A 25,244-nucleotide genomic window follows, 5' to 3' on the forward strand; every position below is an offset into this window, starting at 1 on the left:
CGGGCTCACCATGCTCCTCCCGCCCACCCTGGGGCCTCTGACTCGGGCCGGGTGGCACCGCATCCCTCCCCTCCCTGCACCCCGCCTTGGTGGCCGAGAGCCTGTCTCCATCTTGTCCTGTCTCGGCCTGTGCCTCTCCTCCCGGGGCTGCCTGTCACTTCTCCCTGGCTTGGCGTCCCCGGCTGCCAGTCCTGAGCCAGGCCGTGTCATGTTTAGTTTTCTTCCACGATCCTCAAACATCCACTTAACTTGCCTTCTGGTTGAGCCTCCAGTGCCCACCTCGTCGGCTTCCCAAACACTTTCGTGTGTCCCACACGTAGAGCTTTAGAGCAGCTGATCCCCAGGCCGCAGGTTGACCCAGGGGCGGGGAGGCCGGGCAGGTGGATGGAGAGCCCTCTCCTGTCCCAGCAGTGGTTTTGGCACCCACTCTGGTGGGCATTCATCACCTGAATCTGGGCACTGATGGGGCCCTGGTATAGCCGGCCGAGGCCAGGGGAAAGAGGTAGCTGACTGGCTCCTCATTGAGACGTTGTGTGCTATGTCGGGGGAGTGTTCCACCTCTGGCCTGCCCGCCCCTGGGAGTGCCTGACCCTGACCAGGCGTCGGACAGCGTCCTCTTCCTGAGTGTGTATGGGGGTGGGCCTGCCACGTGCCCCCCACGCTTCCCTGGGAGCCCCCCACCTTGCCCCTGTGGTAAGGGCCCCCACAGTCCTTGGAGAGTCTGAGGGCTCCTGGGACTCTGAGGGTTCTTGTCAACACCCTGCTGGGTGATTTATAAACACGCAGATGTTTCCATGTCACGGTTGATGTTGGTTCTTGCACAGTGGGCTTGAGATGCGCTGTCGCACGCAGACCCTGTGTTGGCCTGGAGGAAGGGTGTGGGGCACAGAATCCTCAGCCCGGGGCGGGCTCCACAGAGAGCAGGTTCTGGGAGATGGGAGCATACTTGAGGGGCACTCAAGGTCGTGAGTTTCAGTATCTTTGAACTTGGGTTTTAGGGTCACGGGGTGGGTTGAGCCTCTCCACACCTGCTCCACCGGCAAAGCTTTTGGAAAAGTGGGGGTGACCCTGAGACGCCAGCTGGGTGGGGCAGGGGCATTGTTAGCAGCAATAGGCCGGAAGGTACTTAAAACACGGTGTTCCCCCCCCCCCCCCCGCGGCGACCTTTTTTACAGAACGGGGTGAGTGTGTCATGTCAGCAAAAGTTAATGGTTAAGTCGTGGGGGGAGGAAGCAAACATTTGACCCTGTTGCCCAACCGAGAGCAGAGATCATGGGTTCCGTCCCATCCTTCTCGGACCTCCTGGAAGGGACCAACTGCTGGGGCTCTTTGCTTGTTTGTTTTAATGTTTTACACTTTGTTCTTTTTCTTACTTTTTTTTTTTTCCTTCTAAAAGAAGAGGGATCTGTTTTGGATCTTTTGATGACATGGTGTCTCGAATTACTTTGTTTTGGGTACATGCCAGTGGGTCTGGGGTAGGAGCTTGGGTTCCTTTATCAGTGACCTTGGGGCCCTTCCTGAGCGAGGGGTTAGGGGCTGGGTCACGTGACCCAGTGGCTCCTTCCTGCCTAGGCTGGGTGGTCTTTGTTAGAGACTGTGGCTGACTCTGTTGCTTCTCTGGGTGTCCACCCACTGGTTCACTAAGCTTCTTAGAGATGCAGTTGCCCCACCATCACCGAGTGCAGGGAGTGCCCACACGGTCCGCTCAGAGCCGCTCACCTGGGCCACTCGCAGCTTTTGTGCCCCTGGACAGGCTGCTTGTTCCCTCCGTGCCTGTAAAGGAGGCTTGTGGACTAACACTCGTAGGTCCTAGACCCCTTTGGAGCTGTGTCCTCTTCTTTGTGGGGGTGGCATCTGATCACAAGTGTGTAAGGAAGAGAGACGGGAGAAAGCCAGCCAGCCCCCGTTAGGAGCCCTTGGCTGGATGCGCTTGCAGGGGGAGGTGGCCACAAGAAGCCTCTCCCCAGCTCTTGGTGAGCCCCAGGCCGTGATCTGAACCCTTCCAGGCAGCAGCTCGCTTAGCCCTTAGCACAGCCCTGCGAGGTGGGTACTGTTCTCCTCGCTTTACAGGCAGGGAGACTGAGGCACAGACTTGCCTCCAAGTGTCAGAACCTGGCATGGAACCCTGGCAGCCAGCTCAGGCCTGGGCTCCGAGAGGACACTGTGCTGCCCGGGGCCAGGGGTTGGCTGTTTCTGAAGAGACCGAGGGCAGGCTGAGTGGACCAGGTGGATGTCAGGGTGGAGGGCCTGGCTGGCTGCGCACAGGGCCACGTGCCTTCTGCATGGGAGACGTGGGAAGGGCTGAGGGCAGAACTCTGAGGTGTGCGTGGAGGGGTGGAGGGGCCTGGAAAGCAGCGGCAGGACCAGACCCTACCAGCACAGTGCTGACGATGTGGAGGAGGGCTTCCGAGGGGGTCGGCAAGCCCAGGACTCCCGGGAGCTCGAGGCGGGTGACCTGGTGCAAGAAGCAGGGGGTCGGGGAAAGGGTTAGCGGTGGACTCGGGCCTGGGAAGACCTCGTTCCCTACACGTTCTCCTTGTGTCTCCAGCTGTGAGAAGGAGGTGGTAACAGTTGACTGCCTGGGGTTGGCATGAGGCCCAGTGATGACCTGCAGGCACCCCCGGCCCCCACTTTGGGGATCACTCAGTGCGCCCCTTGGGGGCCCTGTGACTGAGCAGGTCTCACCGGGTCAGCAGTCCTCTGTGGGGTCAGGCCGGCCTGCACTTGGACCCTGGAGTCAGGGCCGCGGGGTCACAGTCAGATGGCGTGTACGCAGAGCTTGTGGTGTCCCTGGCCTGCGGCCCCCGTGCTCCTCCGTCCTGAGCAGCCTCTTTGAACTCCACTGGTCTTACCCTGGAATTAGGGTCTAAAAATACAGGCCTCAGTGTCGCCTTTCTCCTCGAACCAGACCTATCACAGTATGTCAGAGGGTCTCCCCGCATCCAGGGTGGACACTGAAGCACGTGCCCTGCGTGGAGACTGGCATTCCCAGGGCCACCCCAGACCCAGCGACACTTGCACATCCGATGCCAAAAACCTGTCTGCTGTGGGTCACTCTGTCAGCCTCCATCACCCCTGGGTTGCCTGCTGTTTTGAATTTGGCCTTCCTTAGTTATTTGAGCTTGAAAAAGATAGAATCGTACACAGTGAAAGTGGCCACATTTATCTCTAGGGTGGAAGGCATGGCTACATGTGCATGTTGTCCCCGGGGGGCTGCTAGGTGACAGCAGGTGCAGAGACATTTTAGCATCAGTTCAGGAAGCTGGGCCTCAACAGGACTGAGCGCGCGGCCCAGGGCTCCCCTTCAGTGTCAGGGGCCCCTTCCCTCCGGACAGCGGGGAGGGGCTCAGTCACCCCTCTGATCTGTGTTCCGTGTTCAGCCAAGGAGCCCTGGCTGAGAAGGGCTTTGAGTAGCGGAGCCAGACGTGCAGGGTTGGGGCCCTGGGGATGGGCTTTGCTGAGAGAGTCGGTCAGAGCGGGCTGTGTTGCCAACACCGTCCAGGTGCACCCACTCCCGGGAGCTGCTAGCACCGGGCACGGAGCAGAACTGACCCCAATCCCAGCAAGCTGCCTGGTCTCTGTCAGAGTTGCCTCTGGGAAGGGGAGCAGCAGCCCAGGGTGACGGCGCCAGAGCACATCTCCTCGTCGGGGGGCAGCCATGGGCCCAGACCCCACCTTTAGGACTTGGCAGGGTTGGCAACCCTGCCCATGAAGAGCAGGCAGCCGGTGCGCTGCTCATAGACGAGGAACAGGAAGGGCCGGTCGACACTGAAGCGGGCCTGGGTGGACAGCGGCATGAAGCCCACAGTGGTCACGGCTGCAGCCTGTGTGCCCTCCTCGTTCACTGTGATGGTGCCCTGGTGCTTGAACTGTGCCATGGGGAGAGGGGAGCGTCAGGTCGCGCACAGAGGGACAGAGGGGCAGCGGGGACAGTGATATCTCAACTCCTTCAGGGAAAGGGTGGGGAGACCCTCTGGGAGGCACAGGCCGCAGCTCGTCAGAGGACCCTTGAAACCCTGTGCTCACCCGGCAGCTAAGGGGAGGCTGTGCTGTGTGAACAGCTGTCTTTCCCCTGCTCCATGGCCCCCAGGGGCTGTGCACCGTGCGTGTCTTGTGAGCAAGACCGTGGCCAGGGACCCCCCACCTGCTCACGCTCTGGGGCTGCTGCCAGAGAAACACAGGCCAGAGTCTGCATGTCCCTGGGCCATGCTGCTCTCCCGTGTGCTGGGTGCCATCGCCAGCCAGGCTGGGAGTGGCTATGTCACAGACTGGGGCACCTGCTCTCCCTCTGGTGTCACCAGGAGGGACGGACCCCAAGGCTGCACGCTCGGCCGGGGCGGGGGGCCCTACTGGGGGCAGACCCAGGACAGGGTAGGGGGCAGGGATGGGTGCAGAGGGCAGGCCTTACCAGGTCAATGGTGACCCTCTGGTCCGAGATCCCCTGTCATGTTGCTGTTCCTGTCAAATAGCGCTGTGACCCCTGCGGACCGCAGGGCCTCCACCAGGTTGTAGTCCTTCTCCAGCTTGAACTTGGGCAGGAGCACCTCTCGCGTCCTGGTCAGGGAAGGAATGGGCCTGGCTGACTGAAGTACAGGTTCTGGAGGCATCATTCTGCCCTCCGGGAGTGGCAGAGCTTTCATTGGCTCATAGGTCAAAGGCATCTGACGTGATTCGCTAGTTCGGGTCCCTGCTTTCAGGCATTTCTTATTTTATCAGTTATGGAGTTGGAGTGCAGGTCAGTGCACTTATTAAAGAACGCTCCATTCCCTGGACAGCGCTGAGCACTGTCAGAGCCTGCCTGCGCAGACAGCAGCTGTAGCGCCCAGCAGCCCCGGGGTAAAGATGCCGAACGCACCTCCTTCCCAAGAGCTTGCTCTCCCTCTGGGGAGTCAAGATGCCCAAGTGTGAAGCAGCAAGATGAAAAGACGGTCCTTTAACGTCTAAGTGATGAACCGTCCAGGAGGAGGGGTTCATGTGCCTGGGAGACAAGGCCGGGGTAGGGGGCTGAGGCTGTGGGCTGGCTGGAGCACAGGGGCTCCAGGGAAGGGAGGCAAGGAGGGGGAGCAGAGCAGGACTGCACCCTGTAGGCCGGGGTCCACAGTCCACAGGCAGAGGGAGCTTGAGGCGCTGTCCGGCGGAGCAGGTGGGCTGAGCAGTGGGTAGGTGGGCTGGGTAGGCCCCTGAGTCAGGGCTAAGGTTGTGGGCAGTGAGGTTGGGAGGGAGGCAGGTACAGAGGGACATTTTTAGGGACAGAGTGACAGGGCTTGATGGCTGAGTATCTACTGGGCTGACCTGCATCCTGGAGCCTGTTTCTGTCTTGGTCACATTTCTCTGTGTTCTTGGCCCAGAATGAGACCTAAGCCTGCTTCACTTGCTAACCCGGGCCTGGCCAGATCTGGTCAGACCTGCCCCGGCCCAGCCACGACCTTGGTACACGGGAACACCTGCGGTTCTCACACCGGTGTGAGAACTAACGGGGACACCATGAATGTCATGCCTGTCCCCTCGGGGTTGAGAGGATGGGGCGGTGAGGGGTTCTGTTTCTTCCCACAGTGAGCGGCCCTGGGGAGCCCGGGCAGGTGGGCAGGTGTGTGGCAGAGCTGGGGGTCCCTGCCCCTCTTCTGAGCTGTCTCGGAGAGCAGGCGTGGGGAGTCTGGGCAGAGTTAGTCCCTTTCCCTAGAGTGACCGGGCACCCCCAGGTACCTGTTTGTCATGCTCTTCTGCCATCTCTCCACCACCTGGGGCGTCAGCTGGGCCTCGAGGGCCTTCATCCCAGACAGCTTGTGCGGGACCACGACCAGCATGCTTATGCCCCCCACATACTCCAGCCGCAGGATGTCACAGTCCAGCTCCTGGTCGCTAGCCACCAGGAAGGCCCCCTTGGTCTGCATCATAGGCACCTTGACCACCTCTCGCTCATTCAGCCGAAAGTTGTGGTTGTGTGTCATCTCCACGGGGAATTTATTCACCCAGGATCCTGTAAAGTCAGCAGGAACGGGCTTTTATTCACACACTCTCCTGGAGGGCTAGCAGCCTGCACGGCCCACCCCCGCAGTCTGGTCCCTCAGGTGGGGTTTAGACCAGGACTTTGTGTTTCTAACCAGTTCCCTGGTGCTACTGAGGCTGCCGTCCAAGAGCCACACGTTGAGAACACATTTTTAGAGGCTTGTAGGAAGAGTGTGGACAGACCGGCACAAGTTCTGAGTTAGATCCTGACACTAGCACGTTGATGCTGGCAGGTCACTGCCCTGCCTGGGCCTCTCCTTCCCCACTGTGGGACGAGTGGCTTTGCACTCCTGCTGGCCTGGACTGGGTTTAGTCCCTCACTCTGTGACTCTAGGGTGACGGGCGGGATGCTGCCCTCACCACCTTCACTCTGGATTCGGGGGCAGCGCTTTGTCCATGGAAGCAGGTGCGTCTGACGAGGGATGAGAACGCCACCTGTGAGGACTGGATTTGTCGGTGGTTGGGATGGATTTGTCTTTGTGGGGGTGTCCTGTGCCTGTGGGGTGTCCCTCAACCCTGGCCTACCCGTCCCCCAGGTCACAATGACCCCGAATGTCTCCTGATGCCCGCCCAGGGCAGAGGGGCAGACGCCCCCTTCCCGCCTTCCCCACGCACTCTGGGCTCTCCCCTTCTGACGTCTTCTGTTTCCCTGTGCTTTACAGGGTTGTCATAACATCTGAAATTAAAATGAAAGTGATGACAAATTTGGGAGCTAGAGCTTAAAATTGCATCTCTTTTGATGAGTGTCTGGGCTTGCCCGGCTGCTGCTGGCTGTTCATCCCCGACTGCTGGCACCACTCCAGTGCCCCTCCCCTCTGGTGTGGCCCTGGCTCCCGGATTATAAACTGCACAGGTGGCTTGCTGCCAGGTCCCTGCCTGCTCTGAACACCCAACCTGAGGCAGAGGCCCTTGGAGTTGGGGTGTCCCCAGGCTGGTAGGGCTAAGGGCTTCAGTGCTGCCCAGATGTCTTCCCTGACCGTCATGGTCATCCCTGAACGGGGCTTAATTGCTCATAAGTGCCACCGGCCACATCAGACCTACTTAGCCTGTAGCATCTGGCCTTGTGCCATGCTGCACCGAGCGATGCACCGCCCTGGGTGGTGGTGCTGCCCAGCCCCGTCAGGGCAGCTGCTGTTGCCCCACAACAGAGGTGAGAACCTGGGTCAGACTGATGAGGCCAGTTCTCAACCCAGTTTTCATTCCCACACTTGTCTCACCAGCCAGTGATAAAGGACACGTGTGTGTTGACCGAGTACTTCACGTGTGTCTGGCACAGGCCTGTTGGAGCCTCCGCCTTGGGCCTGCCCAAGGCTGGCCTTCTGCCTGGTGTTGGGGGGACCCTGGGGTCCAGCTCAGCCTGCACCCTACTCCAGCCTTCTTGGCTTCTAACCCTGCATTGACTAGAGGCAGCATTATGGCACCAAGGCCCTCGGCTAAGGCACAGAGTGGTGTTCTGGCAGGTGGAGGCTGTGGCCCAGAGCAGGTGTCCTGGCAGGTGGGGGCTCTGGCCTCGCCACCCCACAGCCACCTCCAGGAACTGGCCTCTAGGCCACTGTACATGGCACTGGAGCGGACCTGCAGGGAAGTGTGGCCTCCCAGGCCTCAGGACTGACCTGGTCAGTGCCCACTAGTGCTTGGTGGCAGAGGACAGTGGTTGCCCGTCACCAGGCCTGGTGTGCTGTGACCCACTGCTCGTGGCTGCCCTCAACGGTCTGGGCACGTAGAGTGAGGTGAAGATCTCTCCTGGCTCAGGTCCCGCTGAGGGCTCCTTAAAAGTGAGGTCTGGTTTCTACAAATCCACATCTGTTTATTTCTGGCATCCTAGGGGCCCTGCGTGCATGTGTGTTGTTGCAGGGAAGTCCTCCTTAAGATGTGCCATGGTGCCTGGCCCAGAACAGTTGCTCTAGAAGTAGGAGTTGGTTTCCCCACCCCCACCTGCAGAGACAGGATGGGGTGGGGTTGGTGCCAGTTCCTTGAGCTGAGCTTGTTTCTAGCCTTTTGTTCTTACTCCAGCGATCAGTAAAGTCACTGGGAAAGAAAACGAAAAAACCTCAACTCCAAGCTGGCCCAACGCTGAGACGGATTCTGAGTTATCCTAAGTCACCAGGGTGCTGGACACGCCTGCCTGGGCGAGCTTGGCCCTGCCCCTTCCCAGCATCTCCGTTTCCCTGGTGTTTGCAGGACGTGGTACGGATGACACTGCTTGCCTCACAAGGCTGTGCTGAAGACTCATATGAGTGAAAAGTGCGGAATTTTTGAGTGTCAGCTTCTCCTGTCCCCTCACCGAGATCTTCCCTGTCCCTGTGAGCTGACCCGGTATCTTGGTTTCCTGAGTAAATTGAGGTAGAATGTTGGGTGTGCCTGTGTGCCGAGAGCGGTGCCGCGAGCTCGCGCTGAGGCCGTGACGTCGGTTCTTACCTTTGAAGTAGATGCAGTTTAGGACCATCATCTGGGTGGCGGGGTCTATGTTCTCCAGGGCATCTCTGATGAGGCCTTTGGTGAGCTTGGAAATGTGGTGGTTGGTCTTCGAGATGAAGGCCGGATCCGAGAAGTCGGCCACCTGTACCTCGGCAAAGTAGTACTGCCTGACTTGGGTTCTGAAGTCGTCCCGGACGGGAAACTGCCGCTGGACGTACAGATCGTTGACAGAGCGCAGCGTGTACCCGAAGTTCCTCCTGAAGAGGCGGTGGGTCAGCTTCCGGAAGAGGTTGTGGACGGTGGCCGGCTCGTACTTGCTGCTGGCGTTGACGAAGTCAGTGAAGTGCAGGGCAGCGTGCACCTGCTCGTGGGTCTGCCCCCGCAGGCCCAGGGAGATCATGCCCATGGCCACCGAGATGCCCACAGGCGCCAGGAAGACGTTGTCTGCGGCACTGGTCTGCTCCTTCAGTGCCCGGTACAGGTCGAAGGCAAACTGGGCGTTGAGGACGTTCAGCCTCTGGATGCGGCTCTTGCCTGGGAAGAGCAGGAGGGCGCTGGCAGCGCTGGCGGCGGGGTCAGTGGGTGGGGCTGCGTCCACGATGTCGATGTAGTCGTCGTCCTCCCCCAGGATCTTCTCCAGGTCCAGGTAGTCCTCATCCTCCTCCCCGTCCGCGATCCAGTCATTGGTGACTGTGTTCTCCCTGTGGAAGTCAGCGGGGAGGACGGGCTGGCTCAAGTTTTTGCCCTTCAGCTGCCCCCACTGGGGGGCCTCTCCTCCGTCGTCAAGCTGGTGCCCCAGGCTGTGGCTCCTGTACACGGATGCCAGGAGGAGAGACACAAAGAGGGGGTGCAGCAGGCGCAGCATTTCAGCAGAGCTGGAGTGGAGGGAGGACAGGACATGGTGAGAGGCAGCCTGGCAGACCCCCTACCTCTGCCAGGTCCCCAGCGGTGGCCCAGGAGGGTGCCTCAGGCACCAGTCCCTCACCACTTCAGGATCTGGTGAAGAGAAACGGGCGCCTGCCTGAAGGACCCTGGGCCCCAGGTCAGAACCCTTTCTTGAAAGCTGTGCAGAACTGTAGCCGTCCGGAATCCTGAGGCTCAGGGGTCCTGGGGAGTCTTTTCAGTCATTCACCCAACCCTGTCTCTCTTCTGCACACAGCATACTAGGCCTGGAGGCACTTGGGGCCCTCCAGCTGTCTGGGGGCTGGTGTGCAGTGAAGCGTGGCTTGTGAGGACACTGGCCAGGCGGGTGGGGCCTGAAACTGGGCTGGGCTCGCCTTCTGTGCTTGGAGCAGCCCCTTCTGATCACCCCCCAAAGAGGAGAGTGTCTTGTTGAGTTTTTTGTTTGTGTGACCCTCTCCTGTTAGACCTTTGAGGCCCAGAATACCTGCTTCCCTTCCAGGCCAGGTCAGAGTTCCTGGCCCGTGTTAGGTAAATATTTGACTTGTTCGGCCTGAAGGTGGGCTGACTGCACAGATACCCCCTGGAACTGCTCTCAGTGGCTGTTGACGGCAGTGACTCGGCAGGGCCTCTGCTGAGCACCAGGCGCTGGACGAGGAATTTTTTGCAACTTAACTTCCTCCTCCCAGTGTTTTTACACCCCAGGCGCTGTGCCCGTGGCTGGATGGGAACCGGGTGAGCCCCTCCCCACGTGAGGGCTCTGCCTGTTTGCCCCGGAGCACCAGCCCCTGCTGTACCCGTAAGACACTCAGCTCTAACATGGCCCTCATCACCGAGAGAGACTTGTGCGCATTTTGGAGAAAGTCATGTGGCTCCTGACTTTGAAGTGTCTGTTGTCTTGTCCTGCCCCGTCCCCCCTGCTCCCCCAGCATGTGACTGAGACAGGTTCTCAGGTGCGTGGCTGCAAGTGGAAGTGGGCAGGTTCCTAGTGAACTGGGCTCGGGAGCTTCGGGAAGACAGCTGAGGAAGCCAGGCAGGAGGAAAGCAGGCAGCTTGATGCGAGTGTCCCTCTCAGAGAAAAGGAGGTTGCGAACCCCCAACCTGAGTGAGTGAGTGTCAGGAGAAGGGAGTCTGGGACCAGGTCGGGAGGCGGAGGGGACACTTTGATGCTTTTTTTCTGTGTTCAGACGGTGAATTTGAAGCTTCTAGTACCCTGTTCCTTCATTAGATGATGAAAAGCCCAAAATAGTCTTCACTTTACCCTCATCAGGGGAAGCTGAATGCACTCCCCGTATTTCCTGTGGTTTAAAATTAGGGATCCGAGCAGTGACTCTTCCTGTGGTTCTGTCACTTAGTATGGCAGGAATCAAGTGAGACTTTAAAATTACTGCTAGGCTGTTTAAGTCCACACTGCTGTCTTTGCAGAGAAGCAGCAATTCTTAAAGGTAAACGGTTCAGGGTTTTGTTTTCCTGGTTGTTTGCCGTGGCACTTTGTCGTGCTGGTTGCACGGAGCAGGGCTGGGCCGTTAGGCCCCTCCTGCCTGCTGTCTCTAGGCCCAGACAGAGCAGGTGTGACGAGAGAAGCTGGGAGAGCTTTTTAGGTAGAAGTAACTTCAAACTCGCAGAAGAGTTGACAGAGGAGCATGGAGAGCAGCCCCCAACCCGCTTCTCCAGGTTCACCAGGTCCCTGCACGTGTACATATGCATGTGTGTGGTCTTCCCAAGCCATTTGAGTTCCCCCAGAAAAGGATATCCTCACACTCATCCGGCACTGTTGTCCCGTCCACATCCTGTACCGGAGCCTGGCGCTTCTCTCCCGGGTCTGCCTCCTGCCCCACCCGTGTAGCCAACAGAACACTACTACCAGCAGGTTAAAAAGAAAACCATGTTCCCTTTCTAACATAACACAGAAAGCATTTGAATGTGCAGTCTGGTGGAGATACAAACCAGTCACCCACCCCTAACCACTGCAAATAGGAATTCACAATCAGCAGAAACGTTAGAAACCGACTCACCTCTGGGCTCCTGAGAAGCGGTTTTGCAGGGCTGGAATCGGCTGAGGTCGTGGGGGCTGCAGCGTGAACTTTGGTGCTGGACTGTGTTTTCCAAAGTAAATACGTCCCAGATCAAACAGCGCTCAGCCAGTTTCGTCAGCACAAAGCCCTGCTGTGTCTTTGATCACTGCTGGGTGACTTGTGTTGGAGTCATGTTGTTGTCAGTCATGTTGGTGCTGGAGGCGTGACCATCCCCCCCGTCAGCTCTGGGGCCCAACTATATCGGGGTGGCGGCTCTCATGCTCCCCTGGGAGTGGAGTCCTCTCTTCCCCTAAGTGGTCGCAGCTTCTGACCTGGCCCAGGGCATCATCCTGTGAGCCTGTTCCTCTGTGGGCAGAGGCAGAGACAGCACGGGGGTCACTGTGTCCCGGGTGGTGCTTCCCACCCTCACATCCACCCCAGCAGGTCTTCACGGGGGCCCAGGCCCGGGCCGTCCACACGCGGGGGTCATCATGTCCTGGGCGGTGCTTCCCACCCTCACGTCTGCTCCGACAGGTCTTCTTGGGGGCCAAGGCCTGGGCTGCCCGCATGGGGGGTGTCTCTGTGTCCCGGACAGTGCTTCCCACCCACACGTCTGCCCCAGCAGGTCTTCACAGGGGCCTGGGGGTTGGAATCGTTTTCAGTTTCAGTTTGTTTTTGGCCTCGTGATTTAAGCATTGCTATCAGAACACCCTGGCTTGTGGGGGAGCACTGCATCGCACAGCTGCCTCCTGACCTCTATTCCTCAGCATGTCTGGCAGGGTTGTCCCCAGAGACCTTCTGAAATGAGAGCGCGCCTTGGGGGGGGGTCTGCACGTGTGTCACATGGAGGGGCCTGGGGAGTCTGGCATGTCAGGGCGGTCGTCGTGTTCAGGGAAGCGTGGCTGTGGGGCTGGTTTAGCACCCAGGAGCTCTGGTCGTGGGTATGCAGTCTTCAGCGCTGATGCCCTTGTGCCCGTGTGACCTCCCTGCATCCTGGCTTCTGGGGGCACTGCCCACCGCTTCCCGATCTCCATCTTGTTTCCTCGGACCTGGGTGCCCCGACCCCTCTCCCCGCATCCGCTCGTGTTCTTCCTGGATGGAGGGCAGGGCTACACCTCTGGCAGAGGTGCCTGTGACAGTTACAGAGACCCAGCCAGTGAGAGGCAGTGACCTGGCGCCTGCACCCCAGAGCCGGGCCCCTAGCCCTTCTCCCCAGCCCCGCTGTCCTGGGCCCACTGGCAGGCCGGGAGCTCCGGGCTTCTCCCCTGCCCCGCGCTCCTCCCCGTCCTCGGCACCTGCCCACGGCTCCCTGCGCCCCAGCCTCCACTGGCCTCCCTGTGATCGCAGGTCTGCAGCAGGACCCTCGAATGTGCAGACAGCCTCCAGGAAGAAGCTGGAAAGTCCTGCCACCCCAGCCACCCAGAAATAATCGTGAACACGTGGCAGTTTTTCCTCCTCCTTTTTCTATGTGTGTGTAAATCTATATGGTATTCATATATTTTACATTTTTTTCACTTAACACGTTATAAACTTTACTTGTGTTACCAAATATTCTTTAAAGATATGATTTTTAATATGCTTTACTTAAATGTCCTTTTCAGGTAGACTTACAGTGTTTTCTGTTTATATTGCTATTATCACAGATGTTATATTTTTGTGCCTAAATCAGGTACTTTTCTGATAGATTCCTGGAGATGGCACTTTAGGTAAAATGTTGGGGATATTTAGTTTTTGGATGCACATTTCCAAACTGCTCTCCAGAAAGCATTGTATTGATTTATAGCCCTACCTGCCCACCCGGCTCTGCCCGCCCCTCCCTCAGCCATAGGCATCCCCTGGCCCCCTGGCCCTAGCCAGACATGCTTGGCACTCATGGATCCTAAGTGTCTGGACTGCAGAGCCCCTCACACAGGTTGGTTATCACTGTGGGGCTTGACTTCCACCAGGGGCTCTAGTGAGGGTCCACTCGTCCTGCCGGGTCTCCCCTGTCACACGGGCGGGACATGGTCCGGGCAGGGACGCAGGGACTCCAGCCCTTACCCCCACCCCCAGGTGACACTGTTTTCACCTGCTTCACACTTTAGGGTCCCGCCCAAGGTCACTGCAGCCACTTCTCCACTCGCACGTTCCTCAGACCTCCTGTCTCTTCCTGCCTCAGCCTTTGCCCCACAGTCCTGGGGAACATCCAGACCAGGGAGCCCTGGGATGGTGGCCTGCCTGCCTCCTGCCCTGACGAGGCAGCCAGGCTTCTCCCCCCAGCACGGCGCCTGCTGTGCACACTGGACGCTCAATGGACTTTTCCTTCTGAAGGAGTGTGAACGGGAAGCTTGCCCGAGGGCTGGTCCCTGCGCAGCCGGCCCAACGGCTTCTCTGAGAGGCAACTTGGAGAAGCCTCGGTCTCACGGCTCCAGGTTTCAGAGTTTCATATACAAATAAGGTCCTTTTTTCCACCTCTCCTCGGCTGGTCAGCTCACCCGACGGTTGCCGCCCATCAAGGAGGCGAAGCCGCGGCTGCAGAAGCTCTTCCGGGACTTCTGGCTGTACTCTGTGCTGATGGGGTTCGCCGTGGAGGGATCAGGTAGGGGAAGACTGGGCAGAGTGCGATGGAGGTGACTGGTGGTAGCTGTGCCCAGGTGTCTGCAGTGTTCCTGGAGTGGGTTAGGGCTCTGAGGACACCACCTGCCTTAGGAAAGCCTGCCTAGGGTAGGAGACAGGCTGATGTCTGCACCCCATTCTGGGGACAGTTACCTCAAGCAAAGGGCCCCCGACTCCAGAACCTGTGAGCTGGAGGCAGCCCACGAGCTGTGCTCTCTTGCAGGACTCTGGCCAGAGGAGTGGTACGAGGGTGTCTGTGAAATAGCCACCAAGTCCCCCCTGCTCACCTTTCCCAGCAAAGAGCCTCTGCGGTCTGTCCTCCAGTACAACTCGGCCATGAAGAATGACACAGTCACCCCTGTAAGGACCTCGTCTGCCGGGACGGGTGGTGCAGGGCAGGGTCTCCTGAGCAGTGAGAGCCAGGCCTGCCAAGTGCTTGCTCACGCGCCTGGCCCTGGGGTTCGTGTCCCAGGGGGGCTGCCCCTGCCCTGGCCCATGTGAGCCCCACGTTCGCCCTGCAGGCCGAGCTGAGCGAGCTCCGTGCCACCGTGGTCAACCTGCTGGACCCAGCCCCCGAGGTGACCGCCCTCATCAGCAAGCTGGACTTCGCCATGTCCACCTACCTGCTGTCCGTGTACCGACTGGAGTGCATGAGGTGGTGGCCCCTCCTCCCCTGCGCTCGGGCTTCTCTTACAGCTGCGCACCTTGCACGGGTGGGGCCCTGCTCAGGTCCTCCCCAGACACGCACACTGGGCACAGGGAGCACTGCCTCTCAGGTTGGCGGCTGCCTGTTGTAGGCTCCCGTCGCTGGACACTCAGCTGATGCTGTTGGAACCCGCGAGACCTGTGGTCAGCGGGGGACGGCTGGGACGTAGGCGTAGGACCGTCTGTCCTCGTGGCCTCGCCAGCCTGCCTGGGCAGGAGCATGTCTGGTGGGAGGGCCTGGGGCCTCACCTTTCCTCGGGGCTGTTTTCTTGCCAGGGTTCTGCGCTCCACAGATCCCGATCGCTTCCAGGTGATGTTCTGCTACTTTGAGGATAAAGCCATTCAGAAGGACAAGTCTGGTGAGTGGACGGCGTGCGCCCTTGTGAGCGAGCTTTCCCACTGTGGGAAGGGCTGCTGCTCCCGATTTTCTCTCTCTGTGGAGACAGCACTGTTATGAAGCTTTGTCCCACCCTGGGAAGATCAGGATAAAAACACATAATCTTAAAAAGTCCTCTTTCTGGCTCTGCCTCTGCTGCGGGGGGCCCTGCATCTGTGCACAGATTCCCTGTAGCCCCTGATTTCAGTCCCTTGTGCTGTTCTCTGCTGGACAGGCCCTGGGCGTCTTCATGACCAAGGCCCTGCCCTTCTTTTCCAATGTCTACAGCTGGGGAACTGAGAACCAGGCTTCAGGGCTCCCAGCAGACAGATGGCCATAATACGCACATGGGCGCAGTATTTTTTATTATTTTGCTTAAAAGAAGGGAAAATATCTTAGAACATATATATCTAAATACACTGGGAGTTACATTTCTGTATCTCATATGTGCGTTTTATGTTTATACACGCACACACGTATGCAGTGTTTTCTCCTCTATTTGTGGAGATGTGTAGCTGTTTCTCTCATGTAAAGAGGGAACAGCAGGAAAGAGCCACACGTCCAGGGAGAGGCCAGGTGCCCACCATTAGGTCTCAGCGCCCAGGCAGGAAGGGCACCCAGCAGGTGCAGAGGTGTCTGTGCAGCAGCCAGTGGTGCTGGTTAGCCGAGAGCAGAGAGCTCGCTGTGGGGCACCGCCCCGTTCCTCATTGTGGGGGCTCCCTCCTGCTGGCCACGAGGAGACCCCACCTCCTTCCCACCCACATTTCCATCAGGCCAGGCCAGCAGGTCAGGACCTGGGGGCCACATCCTCCTTTTCTGGGAAAGTTTCGAAATACAAAAAAAGTCTGTGTGAAACACAAAGACTCGCAAGTCCCCAGCTGCAAATGTCCTCAGACCCTGAGCTCACAGGGCCTCTGGGGGACCTGTCACAAGGACCACGCTCAGGACAGAAAGACCATTAAACTCTCATATGGTTTCAAAATGTTACTGTTACAGTAACCCTAGTGAGGCAAACCCAAGATAAGATTTGGAATAAAAACATGCAGGAATGTTAAAATGGAGGCAGTGAAAAAGGAACGTTAAATGCACTGTGCAGGCACCATTTGCCCATTTTAGCACAAGGACACTGGTGAGGTTCGGTGTCATTGTGTTGGGGTGTGTGCTGATTTATAAGGTACTTAAAAACTGAAGAGACTCTGAAATGTTAGGCCTATGCTTTAATTAAATGCTTAGAAGACTTGTGACTAAGTTTATAATTGTGCTTAAATATTTGAGGAAATTTAGTGTGCTTGATCCACAGATTTTTAAATGTATTTCACTTTAATAATGCATTTATTCCAACAAACAGTATTAGCAATCATTTCAGGTTTTCTTACGGTAGAGGGGGAGGGTATAGCTCAGTGGTAGAGCACATGCCTAGCATGCACGAGGTCATGGGTTCTATCCCCAGTACCTCCATTAAATAAAACATAATAATAATAAATAAACTTAATTACCTCCCGCCCCCCCCAAAAAACTTAAGAAACTAGTTCCTAAAATGTTAAGGGAATTATTCACAAAATTGTTACTCTTTTTAAACAAATAACTGTTTTTATTGATGGCAAAAAGAGTTGGCTTTTCAGATTCAGCGGGACAGTGTGTTTACTGTTCTTGAAGGCATGTTTTGGAGTCACGCCTTCTGGAATGTCCTGGCCTTGATGCACTCGTTCCTACAGACACTCCCCGTCTGAACAGCTTTGTTGTTTTTACACAGTTCCCTCATCTGTCCTCTAAGGGCCTGTGGATGAAGGGTTTTTTTGTTTTTTGTTTTTTAACAAACTTTGCTGATTTGCTGGGTCCGTGAATGCTGATTAGCGGTGTGGGTAAATATTTCGAGGACTGCTGCGTGCTAATTCCGAGATGAGTACGTTCAGATGAATATAAGCGCTGTGGGCCGCGGGGAGTCCGTCCTCGCCAGAGAAGCTCGTCCCCGCCAGCGAGGGACCAACCCCCAGATCCTTATTGGACTCTCTTTCCCTTCAGTGGAAAAATCAATTCTTGGAGAAGCCATTTGAGAAATCAGCTGAGGGACTGTGAGCGGCTGCTTCCCTAGAGGCCTGCCCGGGTTCCTGGGCTCTCCTGCGGGGAGATTCCCGCGGGGCCGGGCAGGCCGACCACGGGCGGGGGCTCCGGAGCGCCCTCTGCTGGTCACTCGCCACCCTCGCTGAGGACGTGTTTCCTGCGGTTCTTTCGACCGCACCGAGGTTCTCTCTGTGCTGTGGCTTCTTCAAGTTGGCTCTGTGCCCCGGGGGCCGCGCGTATGCCCCGTTCCTAGATCTTATTTCCAGAGAGAGTACAGGATGAGTGCGGGGCACCCTCAGTGCTGGACAGTAGGGTCGTGCCAGTCAGACGAGGAAAGAGCATACGTGGTTGTCACAGGTCACAGGAGCCAGCCTGAGAACAGCCAAGTAAATAGTGAGGATTTACAAACCCTACTCACCCAACTGTCGGCCTCAGGGACAGACCCTCCTTGCAGGACTCCGCTTGCCACACCAGAGCCCATTGCCCCAGCTCAGTGAATTTTAGGAGATGGGGTATCTGCACAACCTCCGAGGGTCTACTGGTCACGGTTGGTTTCCACCTGCGTCCGCAGATTCTCTCCAGGAGGTGCTGCTCCCGGCCTCTGCCCGGAGCTGGGGCTGGACTCGAGGCCTGGCTTCTAAGGGTGGAGTCAGGGAGGGGACAGCAGGAACTTGGGAGGTATCCCGGCACTGCGTGCCCAGGGCCGGGAGGTACTGACTGCACTCCGACAACGTGCGACTGGAAGGGCATGTTGCTGAAATACCGCGAGCTTGGTCCACACAGGAGCCAGCACCACACAGGCCCCAGTGGGGGACTTCGGTACAAAGTGCCTGTGCTCCTCAGAAGAGGCCGGAAAGACCAGAACAGCTGGAGACATCAATGCAGACCTGGCAGGGGGGTGGCGAGGAGGCGCTGAGCCAATGCCACCTGGTGTCCTGGGCTGGGTCCTGGGACAGAAGGGGACTTGGTGGGAGACGGGGGATCCAGAGAAAGGCTGGAGTCCAGGTGGCAGTGCAGTGTCACTGCAGATGACATGTGACGTTGGGGAGGCTGGGGCGACATGTGGGACCCCGTGCTCACTCTGTAAACCTAGAGAGCAGCCAGGGTGGGTCCCTGCCCGCTGACAGCCGGCCTCCCATTTCAGGGATGATGCAGTGTGTGATCGCTGTCGCGGACAAAGTGTTCGACGCCTTCCTGAACATGATGGCAGATAAAGTAAGCCTTGTGGGAGCCCTGCGTGTCTGCCAGCACCTCGGGGTGCCTGCTACCTGTCTCTTCCCAATGCAGGCCAAGACCAAGGAGAACGAGGAGGAGCTGGAGCGGCATGCCCAGTTCCTGCTGGTGAACTTCAACCACATCCACAAGAGGATCCGGAGGGTAGCTGACAAGTACCTGTCTGGTCTGGTAGACAAGTGAGCCCTCTTCCCTGCTGCTGCTGCTATGTGTGTGCGCACTGTGTGCACATGTGCATATGTAGACCTGGGCCACAGGGGTTGTGTCCTCCTTGCGTTCTCAGTACAGAGAAAAGTGGAGCCAGTTACGGCCCTCCAAGGGCAGTGCAGCCTCCACAGGGTGCCAGCCAGTGAGGGTTCAGTGGCCCAAAATGTTCCCTGTTCTGAGCCGTCAGTGTTACTTACATTGGGTGTTGAGTCTCCCACTGTCCCAGCCCAGAGCCTGGCCAGAGGCCCCCAGGGGAACGGGTATCTCCCAGGCCCCTCGGGAGGAGGCGAGCCCACCCTGAGCCAGCTCCACACTGGCTCTCCTTGCTGCACTGGAGCAACGGCAGACTCACGGGATGTCCCCCACGGATGCCGGCCCTCAAAGTGGGCTGGGCAGCCTCCTGGCAGCGTGAAAGCCAGAGGCTGTTGGGCCTACCCACAGCTCTCCAGGGTGTCCCTGGAGCTGCAGACACACACACAGCGTGTCTGAGCTGCGCCTCCGAGCCGGGGCCACAGCGTGTCCCAGCCATGCGGCCTGCTCCCCTTGGCCTGGGGCCACCATGCTCCGAGCAGCTTCTTCTCTGTACCCCAGGTGTCCTGCAGATATAGGTGACCCTTGAACAATGTGGGGTGTTATCAGTGGTAAATACTGCAGTGGTTCCCGACCCGCGGGTGTGGAACCGCAGAAACGGCGGCCAACTGTAAGTTATACTTGGGCTGTATGAGCGGGGGTTGGTGCCCCCACCCGTGTTGTTCAGGGGTCACCTGTACTGCTGTTTTCCTCAGGAGCTTTGATGTGAGGGCCGGAGAAGCCCTGCTTGGGGATGAGGGAGGGGCCTGGCCCGTGTGTGACCAGGACAGCAGGGTTGGGCTGGAGTGGTCACTTGGGGCTGTGTCTGCCATGAGGAGGGCCTGGCAGGGCCTGGGGAGCGCTTCCCACTGGGCACCCACCTGGGGGCCTCCTGGCTTCCGACCCTTGCTGGGCAGCGGGAGGCGGGGTTTAAGGAGCACAGTTCCTCGGGGAACGGGCTCCTGGGCCCTAAGTAGGGGCTCTGGGTGCAGGTTCCCCCACTTGCTCTGGAGTGGGACGGTGCTGAAGACCATGCTGGACATCCTGCAGACACTGTCCCTGTCACTGAATGCCGTGAGTGTCAGGCTAATTCCCGCCACAAGCAGGGGTGGGGGTGGGGGTACAGGTCCCCGTGGGGCATTTCCCAGTCAGCGTCTGCAGCGGGTTTGGGAGGCAGGCCCTGCTCACAGAACGGCTCCAGGAGGGCAGTTGGAAGATGGACTTGTGCTTGCAGGACATTCACAAGGACCAGCCCTACTACGACATCCCCGATGCCCCGTACCGCATCACCGTCCCTGACACCTACGAGGCCCGGGAGGTAGGCAACCCCCCCACCGCCACTTGGTCTGTCCGCTCCCTTCCTGGTTTGGCTGCCAGGCAGTTCTCAGCTGCCTTGCGGTTTCTGGTGTCTCAAAGTTGTGTGAGTGTCCAGTGCTTGGCCACTCAGAGGTGCTCTGGCTGCTGCTGTGCTGGGCAGGCCCCACGACTTGGGCTTTGTGCTGCATGTGGGTCTCAGCCAAGCAGACAGCCCCAGGGAAGGAGGATGTGCTGAGTGGGTCTGACACAGAGCCCTCACTGTGGCAGATTGAATCTAGGCTCAGACCACAGCCTAGGGCTGGCCCACATCCCAGCCTTGGCACCTCCCCTCCCCACAGGAGCCTTGGTGACAACGGTCACAATGTTAGCCTGCTGGGCCACTGTGGCAAGGTCCTCAGCGTGATGGATGAAACAGCAAAGGTCTAGCCCCTCCTCGTCCTGAAGGCTGGAGGTCTGAGGTCAAGGTGTTGGCAGGGCTAGTTCCTCCAGAGGCCCCTCTCTGTGGTCTGTTGATGGCGCCCTGTCCTGTACCCCCATGTGGTGGTCCCTCTGTGCAGGACTGTGTCCTAATCACGTCCTCTTGTAAGGCTACCTGTCACGTTGATCAGGGCCACTCTCACGACCCCACTTGACCGTAATCACCTCTTTAAAGATTCTTTGTTCTTTAAACACAGTCATGATTTGAGATGCTGGGGTTAGAGCTTCAGCACGGCTCCAGGGACACAACTCAGCCCTCGGGGTAACTGACCCCAGGGGTAGCTGGCTGGTGGCAGTTGGGAGGCACTGACAGGTAGGCCATGTCTCTTGCAGAGCATCGTCAAGGACTTCGCTGCCCGCTGTGGAATGATCCTCCAGGAGGCCATGAAGTGGGCGCCCACGGCCACCAAGTCCCACCTCCAGGTATCTGCCTAACGTCACCCAGGGGCAGCCTCAGTGAGCTCCTCCCAGAGGGCTTCACACAGACAGCCTGCTCGAAACACACACCACACTGCCATGGGAGAACAAACCAGAAACGTGGGTCCAGGGCCTGCGGGGTAATAGCACCTGTGAGTGAGCAGTGAGCGTGCAGGTCGGGGCAGGAGAGCAGGTGCCGGGGTCCAGGGTGGGTGGCCTGGGGAGCTGACCACCACAGCAGATGAGGTGCCGGGTTTGGGGCAGTGCCAGGTTTGGGGCAGGGCCTGGGGCTGCCTGCAGGCTGGGTGCCCAGGGGCTCACATGCCAGCGGGAGCAGCGTTTCCAAGGGGTGCCCTGCAGCCCCTAAGCCCAGGGCTGAGGGAGGCCAGCACAGTGGGGGCAGAGTCCAGGAGACGTGTAGCTGCGTGTGAGGCCTTCCAGACTGGCCGTAAGTTCACATGACTGCCCAGTGAGCCATCATTGAGGTGGTCAAGCAGACGCACAAAAATGCCGCCATGTGGGAGAGCAGGGGGGTCCCTTCGAAGGGATCAAAGACGAGAAAGGCCACTAGGAGCAATGTGGTTGGACCACAGCAGGTGTGTTGAGGGGGCTTGTAAAATTGACCTCGGGAACTGGTCAGGATAGAGCTGGTGTGAATCTGGGATGGGCAGGGCCGGGGCTCCCAGCGCCTGCAAGGACCTGGGGTGTGCCCAGGGGACCCGAGGCTGCCCCTCCACAAAGACGTAGGAGCTGGGAGGATGCAGCCCTTGGGGACAAGCAGCTGTGACTTGGTGGTGGCCATCCACCACACAAGGTGGCATTCTCCCGAGTACTTGCTTTTCAGACGGTCCATGTTCCTTAGGCTCATGTGGAGGACAGGGCCCAGCTCCGTGGCTATGGTCTCAGGCGGGAAGCCCCCTTTCATTCCTAGACGGGGTCAGCGGGAGGCCTGGCCCAAGAGGGAAGAGCATGATGCGCTTGAAAGAGCCTTGCCACTCCCCCAGACACCCCCATGTGGCCCAGGCCCTCCGTCCCCCACCCCCTGGGGTCAGAGGGGCTTCAACCCAGCCAGGCAGCAGGGCTGACCCCATGTTGGAGCCAGGGTGTACTTTGGTATCCCGCACCTATTTCATGGAGGCTTGTTTTCACCTTTAAAATCAAATGGCATGTCCCCTGTCTCAGGAATATCTGAACAAGCACCAGAACTGGGTGTCTGGACTGTCGCAGCACACGGGGCTAGCCATGGCCACCGAGAGCATCCTGCACTATGCTGGCTACAACAAGCAGAACACGACTCTCGGGGTACGTCATCCTAGGAGCCCCGCACAGGGAGACCAGGGCAGAAACAGAGATTTTCTCAAGAGCCCGGGCCTCTGTCTGCAGCAGACCCTAGACCCAGAGGGGAGCGCACGCGGGGACGGGTGTTCCTGCACAGAGTGTGTGACGAGGGCTAAGCTTGGTTTGTTAGCGAGGTCAGGTGTGGGTTTTTGTGTGTCCATGAGAAGTGTTCTGTGGGACATGGTCAGGCTGACCTGGATGCCTGAGGACCCCCTCGTCGCCTTCAGCTACATCCCCCTATCCTCAGCTTCATCTCGAGGTTAATTTAGGGGCCTGCACTGGGTGGTCCTTTCAGGGCCAGATCAGAGCTTTACCTCGAAGCCGGTGGTTGATAATGGTGACCGACCGGACGGGCAGTGCTGTGTTGGCATCTCCCAGCCTGGGATCCGTCAGAGCTGAGGTGGCTGTGTGCACGCCTCTGCTGCCCACTCTGGGGTGGGTGGCGGCTGGCCCCCCAGTCAGGAAGGGAGGAGCCCATTAGGCAGGCTGGGCGCATCAGGGCCTATGCGGTCACCTGGGGTCACTGTGCTTTCTTTGAGGACACAGGCATCCTGCACACGGCCCACAGGGCCAGGCTCAGGCAGGGTCTGTGGATTGGCGCTGCCCCATCTTTGGGCTCTGCGGGGCCAGGCAGTTCACCCTGGGTCTCTCCAGATTCTGAGGACACAGGCAGAGATGGGGCAGGGTTCAGATAAGCTGGTGTGTAGGAAGTGTGCTGGAGGGACATGAGGCAGGTGGTCCCGGGTGGAGTGGGTGGGTCCTACCGGGGTGGGGACAGGAGCACCAAGGCCCCGAGTCTTGGGGGACAGGAGGCAGGCATGAGGCTGAAGCGGAGGAACAGGGCTGGTGTGATCCTTTGGCCCATCTGTCCCCCATGGTCTGCCTTCTCACTCGGGAGTGTGGGCAGCCAGGGGTGTGCCAGCCCCACTGGCCACCGCACTCGCCTTGGCCACCTTCCCCGTCTTTGGGCACGGTTACCAGCACGTGCCACCTTGGAGGCCAGGGCTCCCCAGGACCCCATGCAGTTTCTGTGGGAAGAGCTGTTCTCCTGTCACTGGGCAACAGCAGCCAGGATGCACTGGGGGCTGCAGTCAGCCTGCCTTCTGGAGGGATGCTTGGAATAGAACCTTGAAAATCCTCCGTGCAGCCTGCAGAGCAGAGGGCGTTCAGAAGTGTTTTATTTTAACAACCGGGTCTGGACTTGATGTCCTACCTGGGGCTTAGACCTCAGAGTAGCCCGGCAGACATGCCTGGGTGCCCGGTAACCGTCAGTGTCTGTCTGCAGGCAACCCAGCTGACGGAGCGGCCAGCCTGCGTGAAGAAGGACTACTCCAACTTCATGGCATCCCTCAACCTGCGCAACCGCTATGCTGGCGAGGTACCCCGCCTGGCGGGAACGGCTGGTGTCTAAAGGACAGGCTGTAGGGAGGCTGTGTGCAGGGGGGCGAGCCTGTCACTCTGTGGAGATGGGATGGGGGTGCCTGCATAGGTGGGGCGGCCAAGCCTGGCCCAGGGCCCCTCCGCTGATGGCACGCTCCCTGCAGGTATGTGGGATGATTCGGTTCTCAGACGCCACTGGCCAGACATCCGACCTGAACAAGATGATGGTTCAGGAGCTGAACGCAGCGCTGGACCGGGGTGACCCCCAGCACTACACACAGGCCATGTTCAAACTGACGGCCATGCTCATCAGCAGCAAAGGTAACCCTGGGCTGGTCCGTAAACGGCAATGCCCCGCCAGCCCAGGGAGCCAGCGCTCCCCAGCCTAGGGAGCCGGCGCCCCCCAGGGCAAGATCTCTGGGCATCTCGCTCGGTGGGAGCAAACAGAAGGCTGTTGCCCCGCTGGTGCCGACTACTCTGCTGACTTGGGGAGGCCGTGGGCTGGGCCACAGACGGAACCTCTGAAGGGCGTGTATTTGGTTGCAGACTGTGACCCACAGCTGCTTCGTCATCTGTGCTGGGGCCCACTCCGGATGTTCAACGAGCATGGCATGGAGACTGCCCTGGCCTGCTGGGAGTGGCTGCTGGCCGGCAAGGACGGGGTGGAGGTGCCGGTAAGGCCCTGGTGTGGCCAGCTCAGCTCTGGGGGGTGGGCTGAACAGACAGAGAGCAGACCCTGGCCCTCAGCGGACAAGCTTGGAGACCCTGGGCAAGCCCCTCCCCTGCAGGGCCTGGAGTCAGACCAGGACAGTGACACCTAGCTGCAGGACTGTGGGGACAGAGGGCATGTGTGTGAAAGGACCGGTGGTGCTGGGGGCTGTCGTTTGTCTGGAGCACGGCAGGGGGAGCCATTTCTCTGAGAGCGGATGTGGTCGCGGTGCTGTTGGTCCGCAGGACGGTGTCTCAGCCTGCTACCTCAGGGAGGGGGGCCTCCTGGGTCTGTATTTCTAGAGTTGCTCTGGGGACCACAGGGAAGGTCACAGACGCCCTTTCAGCTGATTGGGTGAACACCAAAGGACTGAATTATTTTTCAAAGATCCTGTTAATTTCCAAGGTAACAGGAAATTTGACACTTTTTTGACTTGTTTCTTAAGATAAGTTGAGATAAGTGGTCAAAGGGGGCATTTTATGTGTTTTGCCCCCCGAGGGACATTGGATAAGTTCCAAGGAAGAAATTGGGGTGCCCCAGGCAGTGTGGTGGCAGCAGTCTTGATACCCCTCGTTTGCCAGGCATGTTACGACTGCCCCTAGTTTGTGTCCGGCACACCCTGCAGAGCCTGAGGCGATGGGAGAGGCCCCTCTCAGGAGGGGAGTCGTCTGGGCCCTGGGCTCTGGGCGCGGCCAGCTCTGCAGTTGCCAGGGGCACAGGGCTCTGGTCTGCAGGGTGTGGTGATGACGGGCTCCCCGCAGTCTTAGTGTGGAGACCACAAGCTGGTCTGGCGCCTGGCAGGCTTGGTGCTGGCTCACTGGGCTGCAGGGCGTGCTGCCGCGTGGCCATCGTCACTGTGGGGAGGGGGCCCCCTCCTGGCCCCACAGTCATGGCTGGACCCCCTTCGAGCTCTGTTCTTGCCTGTTTCACGCTGTGTGAGTCACTCACCTCGTAATGGGGCTGTGTGTGTCCTTAAGGGGAAAACCTTTCAGCGAAGTCAGGAGGATGCTTTAAGCTGTGT

General features: G+C 58.9%; 2 protein-coding genes across 2 annotated transcripts in view; one reads left to right on the plus strand and one right to left on the minus strand.

Annotated features, from left to right (window-relative positions):
- PI4KA (phosphatidylinositol 4-kinase alpha) overlaps window positions 1-25,244 on the plus strand; it is a 74,832-nt gene that overhangs the window by 33,163 nt on the left and 16,425 nt on the right. The window contains exons 20-32 of the mRNA XM_032472105.1: window positions 13,809-13,917; window positions 14,158-14,294; window positions 14,456-14,589; window positions 14,916-14,998; window positions 18,221-18,291; window positions 18,364-18,488; window positions 19,578-19,659; window positions 19,820-19,903; window positions 20,713-20,802; window positions 21,979-22,098; window positions 23,420-23,512; window positions 23,679-23,835; window positions 24,061-24,188. Of these exons, the coding sequence (XP_032327996.1) occupies window positions 13,809-13,917; window positions 14,158-14,294; window positions 14,456-14,589; window positions 14,916-14,998; window positions 18,221-18,291; window positions 18,364-18,488; window positions 19,578-19,659; window positions 19,820-19,903; window positions 20,713-20,802; window positions 21,979-22,098; window positions 23,420-23,512; window positions 23,679-23,835; window positions 24,061-24,188 (1,413 nt within the window). The remainder of the gene's footprint in view (window positions 1-13,808; window positions 13,918-14,157; window positions 14,295-14,455; window positions 14,590-14,915; window positions 14,999-18,220; window positions 18,292-18,363; window positions 18,489-19,577; window positions 19,660-19,819; window positions 19,904-20,712; window positions 20,803-21,978; window positions 22,099-23,419; window positions 23,513-23,678; window positions 23,836-24,060; window positions 24,189-25,244) is intronic.
- SERPIND1 (serpin family D member 1) lies at window positions 1,327-11,619 on the minus strand. Its single transcript, XM_014552698.2, is given in 6 exon segments — window positions 1,327-3,869; window positions 4,409-4,441; window positions 4,443-4,554; window positions 5,704-5,977; window positions 8,425-9,299; window positions 11,340-11,619. Coding segments are annotated over 5 exon segments (1,476 nt in total). The 5' UTR covers window positions 9,290-9,299; window positions 11,340-11,619; the 3' UTR covers window positions 1,327-3,677.

The sequence above is a fragment of the Camelus ferus genome, chromosome 32 (assembly GCF_009834535.1).
Source record: "Camelus ferus isolate YT-003-E chromosome 32, BCGSAC_Cfer_1.0, whole genome shotgun sequence".
NCBI lineage: Eukaryota > Metazoa > Chordata > Mammalia > Artiodactyla > Camelidae > Camelus > Camelus ferus.